General features: G+C 39.4%; 1 protein-coding gene across 3 annotated transcripts in view; it reads left to right on the plus strand.

The window, feature by feature from the left end:
* LOC114498004 (zinc finger protein 69 homolog) overlaps window positions 1-7,206 on the plus strand; it is a 28,723-nt gene extending 21,517 nt beyond the window's left edge. For 2 of the 3 annotated variants that reach the window (XM_036025831.1, XM_036025830.1), the window contains 3 exons: window positions 1,206-1,332; window positions 1,635-1,733; window positions 4,637-7,206. In XM_036025831.1, coding sequence (XP_035881724.1) covers window positions 1,299-1,332; window positions 1,635-1,733; window positions 4,637-5,772 — 1,269 coding nt within the window. In that variant the 5' untranslated portion in view covers window positions 1,206-1,298 and the 3' untranslated portion in view covers window positions 5,773-7,206. The remainder of the gene's footprint in view (window positions 1-1,205; window positions 1,333-1,634; window positions 1,734-4,636) is intronic. The other variant, XM_028514031.2, reaches the window with a different exon arrangement.
* The last annotated feature ends 2,778 nt before the right edge of the window (window positions 7,207-9,984 follow it).

Raw genomic sequence — 9,984 nt, forward strand, 5'->3', positions numbered from 1 at the left:
CCCCACTAACCAGTACAGTGAAATCATCATTGTTCACCCATGGGCATTCCAGTCCACTTTCCTTGGCTGCCAGGTTACATCAATTTTGCACAAACCCTTCTCATTATACTAATAGTGGCTGGACTTTTTCTGGACACACCTTGTATATATAGTTTGTTTCATTCTGTTTTTTTAATTTTATTTAATTAATTAATTTATTTATTTTTAGACAGGGAAGGGAGGGAGAAAGAGAGAAACATCAATGTGCAGTTGCTGGGGGCTGTGGCCTGCAACCCAGGCATGTGCCCTGACTGGGAATCGAACCTGCGATGCTTTGGTCTGCAGCCCACACTCAATCCACTGAGCTATGCCAGCCAGGGCTTACATTCTGTTTATTTCTGAGAGACTCTAGGCCCTTCCCTGTGGTGGTTAATGTGGGGGACTGATTATTCCTATTCCTCCTAGAGCTGTGGCTGAGCTCTGGCTGAGACACAGCTTCGATGGAGCTCACTTCTGATTACCCCATTCCCAGTGCCCCACGACACCACTGCAGAGGGGCTGATCTTTTTTTATCTCCTCAGTAGTTGGGCTAGGAAGGGGGAACTAGGACTACAGTTTCAGACAGTTCTATTCATCTTTGCATTTAACCCTAATTCCAACAGGGCCTCAGAATTTAAGCTCAGCAGGAATGCACTGGCCTTTGGGGCAATAAGTACTAAAGTCATCTGTCTCCTTCTGCTCCCTGGGCCTCTCTGATCTCATCTTCTCCCACTTTCCCCTCTGCTAACCTGCCTCCAGTGATACTGTTCACTCTCCTGCTTCTCAAACAAGCAAATGACGATCTCACCTTAGTTCCTTTGCACTTGCCTAGAATACTCTTCCTGTAGATTTCCACAAAACTCTTCCTCACCGAATTCAGATCTCTGGTCAAATACCCTTTCAGAGAAGCCCTCCCCTACCACCCTACGTAGAAGATCATCCATTCCCTCACTGTGGCTCTCCCTACTCCCCTTACCCTGCTTAATTTCTTCTAAGGCACGTATGGCCATCTGCCCTTCTATGTATTTAGTTATTTATGATAATCTCCAGAGACTCTCCAAACAGATCCAGAGGTGGCTCCCAGTGAAAGTAGTTTAGAATCTCTCAGAATGTAGCATACTCTCAGAACTCCATGGGCCTTCATGGAGGTGGTTTGTGGCTGAAAAGCAATGTATTTCATATTCTAGGAACAGTTGACCTTCAAGGACATATCTGTGAACTTCAGCCAGGAGGAGTGGGGCCAACTGACCCCTGCTCACCGGAGCCTGTACCGGGAGGTGATGCTGGAGAACTATGGGAACCTGGTCTCTGTGGGTAAGGATGAGCCAAACACTTATCCAGAAACCTGCCCATTACAGAAGAGTCATTATTTCTAAATTACTAGATGTCATGGATTCCCTGGATCTTGGCCCTGGGTTTTGTGTTAGAGATGTCTCATTCCTCTGAGTGTCAAGCCAGGGCATATCTGAGTCTCCTTCCTTTACTTTGTAGAGCTGATACAAAGACATGCTGTGGCATCCCTTTCCTTTTTGAGGGATCCTAGGACTGGAAATAAATTCTGGGGATGGTTCTTAGACCTCAGCATAAACAATCATACTCTTGTTTTCCTTCATAAGCAGGATATGAACTTTGCAAACCTCGGGTGATTTCCAAGTTGGAGAAAGGAGAAGAGCCATGGATATCAGAGAAAGAAGGCCCAGGACATCACAGTTCAGGTGAGCGCAGAGTCTTCCTAGGCTGAGGCCTCTGGACAGGGCATGCACTAAACCTGATTTCACCCCTCTCTCTGCCTCTCCTTTCCTTCACTGACCATGCAAAAGTCACTCTGGAAGGAAGAGATGTCTTGTCCCCATTAACATTAAACTTGATTTTTCCTCTTTCTTCAGTATCCTGAAGTCTTCCAGTAGAAAGTTCCTTTCTCTGTTCATTCAAATGTCTGTGGTCTCTCCACACAGAAAACAGATCTCTGTTCAAGACTCTCACTGAATTCTACGAATCTTTTTTTTTTTAAGTAACTTTTTAAAAAAAATTATTTATTTATTTCTAGAGAGGGAAGGGAGGGAGGGGGAGAGAGAGAGAGAGAGAAAAAAACATCAATGTGCGGTTGCTAGGGGTTATGGCCTGCAACCCAGGAATGTACCCTGGCTGGGAATCGAACCTGGGACACTTTGGTTCGCAGCCTGCGCTCAATCCACTGAGCTACACCACCCAGGGCCGAATTCTACAAATCTTTAATTTTCTTATTCTATTTCCACTTTCACCATCTTTCACTTTATTTTATTTTAAATTTTTTTATTTATTGACTTTAGAGAGAGAAGAAGGCAGGGGGGAGAGAGAGAGAGAGAGAAACATTGATTTATTGGTCCATTTATTTATGCATTCATTGGTTTTCTTGTATGTGTGCTGATGGAGATCTAACCCACAATCTTGGTATATCAGAATGGCACCACCCTAACCAACTGGGCTACCAAGCTAGGGCCATCTTTCATTTTATAGTCCTAGCTTCAATTCTCATTCTTTTTAACTCACATATCTTAACTTTTGTAGCAACTACTTTATGACAACTTCTGTAAGAGAAATTAACACAGGATTCATTCTCAAATTTAGTGGTCTTCAACAATCTCCTTAAACTTTGTCACATTATGAAATATGTTTGATGTTTAGAAAGGCATAAGGAGCATTATAACAAGTTCTGTGTAGCCTCCACCTCAGTTAAGAACTAAAACAGCGTCAGAGCCTTGCTTTTCCCCTCCTACCTTTTCAAGTAGCCAAGTCTTCTGAGTTTCAATATTAACATTCCCATGTGTCTTTGTGCTTTTCCTGCATGTATATAACCCTACACAATATATTGCATTGTTTTGCATGTTCTTATTCCTTCACTTACTTTTCTTATTCAGCACTGTTTATAATTTTCCATGTTTATTCATTTCCATTGAATTAGTAAATCACAATTTATTTACCCCTTTTCCCATTGATAGACTGTACACTGTTTCTAAATTTGGGGTTACAGAGATGCTACAGTAAATCTTCATGTACATATTCTCTTGTGTACACATGCAAGTGTTTCTCTGGGATAATTGGTAGAATCAAATTGTTGGGTCACGGAGTATATGCTTCTTCCTTTTGCTAGGTATTACCAGTTGCTCTCAGTAGCATGCATTTGTACTTACATCAGCAGGTTTTAAGAGTTTCCAGAACTCAGCATCTTTGTCAACATTTGGCATTGACAACTTTAAAATTTCTGTCAATTCAGTGGGTGAATATGGTGTATTATTTCTTTCATTTTTCTGATTACTAGTGAGAAGGAATGTATTTTTCATGTTTATTGACCATCTGGGATTCCTCTTCTGTTAATTTCTTATATATTTATCCTTTCCCAATTGTTTTATTATTGTTTTTCTTTTTTAATTGATTTATAGAAAAGATATATATTATCCTGTATTTTTTAAAATTTTGCTTTTCATATCTAGGTTCAATTCACTTGGAATTTATTTTATATACAGTGTGAAATGAGTATCTAGTTTAATATTTTCCACATGGATAATCAGTCTAGGAATCATTTATAGTTGTAGTTATTAATAGTTACTTATTAATAGTTAATGGCACTCTGTCACCTGTCACATTTATAATGCTTGTGTCTGTTTCTGGGCTCTCCAGGCTGTCTTAATTACTGTGTTTCACAGTGAAACTTTATATCTGGTGGAGGTAGTTCCCCCACCTTGTTCTTTAAAATTGTCCTGTCTTTTCTTAGCCTCATGCTTTTCCATACAAATTATATAATAAGTGCATATGAAATATATATAAATATAGATATTTATAGATATGTACATATTTAGATATTTGCATTTATAGATAAATATAGATACATTTTGATATATAAATATATATATTTAGATATCTGTATTTAGATGTAGATATATAAAATGCATCAAAATCATATAATGTCTACCACACACTCACAAATACTCTGGTAGTATTTTTATTGGAATTTCTAGATCAATTTGGGGGGATTAGTATTATGATATTTAGTTCTGTTACCCAGAAATGTTGTATATTGCTTTGTTTATTAATATTTCCTATTTTTTCTTAGAATTTAGTTTTTATTTATTTATTCATTAATTTATTGAAGTGACACTGGTTCACAAAACATACTCTTTTCAACCTAATTTTTTTAAAATGAAGTTTTAGGATTTTCCTCATAAAAGTCTTGTGCATATTCTATCTCTCTTGTCAGATTCATCTTGAAGACCCTATATTTTGTTGCCATTGTAGATGATATATTTTTTAAAATTATGTTCTCTGAGAGAAAAACAGCAATTGGTTGCCTCCGGTGCACACCTGCAACCTAGGAATGTGCCCTTACAGGGAATCAAACCTGCAGGCTTTTAGTGTGTGGTATAATGCCCCAACCAGCTGAGCCACCCGGCCAGGGCTGCTTACTGTCTCTCAATTTAATTGCCCATTACCTCTCCAGGATGCATAACCATACTTAAATATAATTAAAATCACATGTACTTCATAAGTGTTGCTATCTAAATCTCTATTCCATACACACTACAGTAATTGATTCCAAAGCACAAAGAATATGAATCATTTGTATTTTTTTCATTTCTTTCAGACTTGAAGAGTAAAACAGAAACCTATATGTCAACTGCAAAGAACGATATTTTACAGGAAGAGTTATATCAAGGCATCATGACAGAAAGGTTCATGAGGGATGATGTCATTGACTCCACATTGAGAAAAGTCTCCAGATACAATGATGAATTAGAAAGGCATCGGGACACCCAGGGAAGAAATGTGAGACCAGCAATCTTGACCTATAAGAAGAGAGGCCAAGAAACTAACAAATTTGAGGAAAATATTGTGAGTTCAAATGTTATTCTAGAACAGAGGTACCATAAATATGACACACTTAGAAAGAGGAACAAATACAAATTAAATCTGATTAACCATCCAGCAAGTTATATAAGAACAAAAACCTATGAATGTAACATATGTGAAAAAATCTTCAAACAACCCATTCATCTTACGGAACACATGAGAATTCATACTGGTGAGAAACCTTTCCGATGTAAGGAATGTGGCAGGGCCTTTAGTCAAAGTGCATCTCTTAACACCCACCAGAGAATCCATACCGGCGAGAAACCCTTTGAATGTGAAGAATGTGGCAAAGCTTTCAGACATCGCTCCTCTCTTAATCAGCATCACCGAACTCACACTGGGGAGAAACCCTATGCATGTGATAAATGTCAGAAAGCTTTCAGCCAGAACATTAGTTTGATCCAACATTTGAGAACTCATTCTGGAGAGAAACCCTTTACATGCAACGAATGTGGGAAGACCTTTCGACAAATTCGACACCTTAGCGAACATGTAAGAATTCATACTGGGGAGAAGCCCTATGCGTGCACTGCATGTTGTAAAACCTTTAGTCATAGAGCATATCTAACACATCACCAGAGAATCCATACTGGGGAGAGACCCTACAAATGTAAAGAATGTGGGAAAGCCTTTAGGCAGAGGATCCACCTTAGCAATCATAAAACTGTTCATACAGGAGTGAAAGCATATGAGTGCAACCGCTGTGGAAAAGCCTACAGGCACGACTCATCCTTTAAGAAACATCAGAGACATCACACTGGAGAAAAACCTTACGAATGTAATGAATGTGGAAAAGCCTTCAGCTATAATTCATCACTTACTCGGCACCATGAAATACACAGGAGGAATGCCTTCAGAAATAATGTGTAAGCACAGATTATCCAACATGAGAACCAAAGCCAAGTCTAAATCAGTGATTCTATGCTTTTAAATTTCAGGGCTCTAAATTGGAGTTATTGATATAATGATACCAACTTCTAATTTTGCCCATTTTGTATATAAGTGCTACATTGATAACTATTATCTACTAACACCTCTATACAAAGTACTTAATCAAGAATAAAGGATGGTTCTTCCAATTAAATTTAGCAATATGGGAAATTCACACATTGTTATTATTTTCTGATTTTGTGGTGAATTAATAATTATTTATGGGCCTTCACTGATTTACAGGTTGGCATTTGGGAACTACTGTTTAAAATGTCACCATCTCACATGTTTTAAATTAGAATTTTATTTTTTTAATGAGGAAAACTGTCACATGGCACAAAGTTCAAAAAGCACAGACCTCCATTCCCACCATCAGATTCTACCTAAAGACAGCCATTTTTTATAGCTAAAACTTTTTTTGTGTATCCCTCCAGAGAATTTTCTATTTATATCCTAGAGAATACAAATATATGGTTTTTCTTTTTAAGCATAAATGGCAACCTCCTATACAAGTGCATTTGCACGTTCCTTTTTTTACTTAACCGTATACCAAGGAGGTCATTCCACATCAGTGGATAAATTGCCAGCTTATTCTTTTTATAGCCGCATAATATTCCCTGTTTTGAATGTATGTTTATTTAGTTAGTCTACTATGGATGGACTTTGGGATTTCCAATCTTTTGTTTATAGAATGTTGCAATGAATAGTCTTGCATATTTTCATTTCTCATACATGCAAGTATATATGTAAGGTATATTCCTAAAACTGGAATTTCTGTGCTAGAGGGTATATTCATTTGTATGATGGATATTGCCAAGTTGACCTTCATAGTGGTTGGACCAATTGATTTTCCACCAGCAAGAGACAAAACTTCATATCCGGTGCTGAAGCATCTCTTAGACCAACACACCTATCAGCCATCAAAGAAGTATCAGCTTGTCTCAGTGACATAGCCTAGAAGTACCAGCTGAGCTGCATCCCCAGAAAGATCAGCACTTGCCATCCCTGGAGCCAGAGAGGAATCTGCATCTTATCTAGTAGCAGCGAAGCCCATCAAAGTTTTAGCTGGTGGAAGAGAGGACATTTTTCCATCAACAACTCTAGTGCCTGGGAGACAGAAAAGAGAGAGGACACAACTTTCTGATTAATAAACAATGAATGACAGCATTAATCAGTTAACATGGCTCATTATGTTGTGAAAACAGGAGGGTCAGGACTGTAGTGATTTTGTACATGCTCATTTTTAAATCTGGTAAAACTTGATTAAAGTTTTTATGATACTCCATTTACTGTTCTCCTTCCCTTATGGTCTCTAACTGAATTATACAGGGGTGGGCAAAAGTAAGTTTACAGTTGTGAGTACTAGAAACAGTTTATTCTTGTATTTGTTGGATTAAAACTATAAACCTATTTTTGCCCACCCCTGTATTAGTTGGAACTTTTTAGGTTGCAAAGAGCAGAAATCAGCTGGGGATATTGAAGTCTCGAAGGGGTGGTATTAGAGAGACATTGAGCTATCTCTTGTAATCCAGGGGCTGCAACACATTCTAACAGTGGACCGGGACCAGGACCTTTCAGTTCACAGAACAACACTCTGAGCAGAACCATGCACTGAGCTGCACCAGTCAGGGCTGTATTCTTTTTCACACGAAGTCTTCAAAATACGGTGTGTACTTACAGTTACAGCATTCCTCATTTTGGACCAGCCACATTTCAAGTGCTTAAGAGCCACCTGTAGCTGGTGGCTACCGTGTTGGACGGTGAAGCTCTAGAGAGTACTGATGCAGACAAACACTTCCGTCATGAAGATAAACATATGGTGGACTGTCATCGGTGTGATGTTAGAGGTACAAATTCTGTAACTGAATAAGCAAGTAAAGATGGAAAGAGAGGAAAACAGACCATTTGCATTTAATAGTATTTCCTTTGTGCCCTGGCTGGTATGGCTCAGTGGATCGAGCCCTGGCCTGGGAACCAAAGGGTTGCCAGTTCAATTACAGGTCAGGGCACGTGCCTGGGTTGCAAGCCAGGTCCCCAGGTGTGGGCATGTGAGAGGCAACTGATCTGTTTCTCTTCCTCTCCTTCTCCCTCCCCCTCTCTCTAAAAAAATAAAAATAAAATCCTAAAAAGAAAACAGGATTTCCTTTGTTACAGATATCCCTGGGGATGGAAACACTTAATCAGTGAATTTGCCTTAAATGCTCAGACTTCTTAGGATAGGGTTTTGGGGAAGGGCATCTTTTTCTGAAATTTGAGTCCCACAGTCTTGAGAATGAAAGATTTTGGGAACATTATTCTGCTGTCTTGGATATTTCTTTTCCCCACAGATTTCATGACTGCTTCCGAATCTCTTCTGCTTCACTCTTTCCAGCAGCATTTTCCCCCAACTCCCAACTTCGACCAACCTCTGATTTAAAGGGAGGTCAAAGTGTGAAAGGGGTGAGGAGGGGCTTTCCTGGCGCTGGGAGTTACATCCTGGTGAAGCCCCATTACACTAGGGAGGAGGTGGAAACCTTCTCCTGCCTCAATCCAGGCCTGCCGACTCATATTTCACTTAATTAGAAAGACTTTTCTTAACTCCCACATTTCCAAGGACAAGGATGTTTTCCTTTACACCCACAAAGTCTTTATTACAGTTGGGGTATTTATAATTGATACTATTATGTACAATTCATATTTAAGTTTTTTTGCCTGACCAAAAATATCTTTTGTAATTTTTAAAAACATTTTTGTATTTTTATTTAAGACTTTTTCTATTCTGAAGTCCAAAAGGTATTTTCCTTCTTTTATCTTCTAAGGACTTTATAGTTTAGTTTAAGGGAAGTCAGAAATGAACATGCCTCCAGTAGTACAGGCATCTGGGGAAGACTGAACTCTCTGATTAACCTTCTGTGACTGCTTAACCTTGTAGCCTCAGGCTTGGTGGACTACCCAGAAAGCTGGAATACCACCTGAAGATACCTCCAGGAAGGAGGGTAATGAATGTATAGAGTGTGGATAACTGCCTGATGTTATCTGTTAATGTAGAAATGCATTGTTCTTTCTCCACATGGTTTTACTATTAACCCCCTATGAAAAAGAGACCCTGTCCTGGGAGGGAGGGGATTTCTTCACAGCTGGACACCGCTGGGAGCTTTGCCAGTGTACGTAAGTTTCTCCTGTTGAAGCTCTTACAAATTTGAATCAGAATCTATCCTGAATTTAGACTTTGGGGCTTTCCCTAACACTTAGCTTTTCACATTTAGGTCTTTAATCTTTCTGGAATTGATTTTTGTGATGAAGTCAGATAGAGGTCTCATTTTGTATACACTTAATAAGGATACCCCATTGTCACAGAACCTCCATTGAAAAGACCATCTTTTCCCTGTTGCTATGCAATTCCACTTTTGTCATAAAGCAAGTTTCCTAATATGTGATAAAGCAGTGAAGAACAGTGAAGAACGTGATAGTCATAAAAGTCAGGCTAGTGGTGTCCTCAGGAAGGAGACATGGGGGTGTATTTGGGAAGGGCTTGAAACTTTTTTATTTTTGCTGTAATGATAACATGTCTGCTCAACAATTATTTACACTTATCTTGATTTTGTATTTCAAAATGTAATTGTGTCATATTTCCCAATAAGAAAGGTTAATTGAAAAGTAAATAGCCCTGGCTGGTGTGGCTCATTGTATTGAGCACCAGCCTGTGAACCAAAGGGCACTAGTTTGATTGCCAGTCAGGGCACATGCCTGGGTTGTGGGCCAGGTCCCCAATGCTGGGGGGCGAGGGTGCGTGACACACACACATTGTGTGTTTCTCTCTCTTTCTCCCTTTCTTCCCCTCTCTAAAAAAAAATAAAAATAAAATCTTTTTTAAAAGATTTAAGAGAGAGAGAGAGTAAATAAGAGAAATACAATGATGAGACAAGCACCAGCATGAAAAGTGAGTTTGTGGTTTTTCTCTCCGCTGGGAATGCTGGTGCAAGGTGCAGAGCGGCATCCGTCATCCAAGGTGGCAGAGCAAAGCGCAACACTGAACGGACTGAGGCCAGGTGCCCTGAAGAAAGAAAGGGACATGCTCACAACTTTCTGGGATGCTGGCTTGGCAGTAGCCAGGAAACCCCGCCAGAGTGGGCACTTCCAGGTCAAGTGACAGCGCAGCTCCTTCCCAATTAA

The sequence above is a fragment of the Phyllostomus discolor genome, chromosome 5 (genome assembly GCF_004126475.2).
Source record: "Phyllostomus discolor isolate MPI-MPIP mPhyDis1 chromosome 5, mPhyDis1.pri.v3, whole genome shotgun sequence".
Lineage (NCBI taxonomy): Eukaryota > Metazoa > Chordata > Mammalia > Chiroptera > Phyllostomidae > Phyllostomus > Phyllostomus discolor.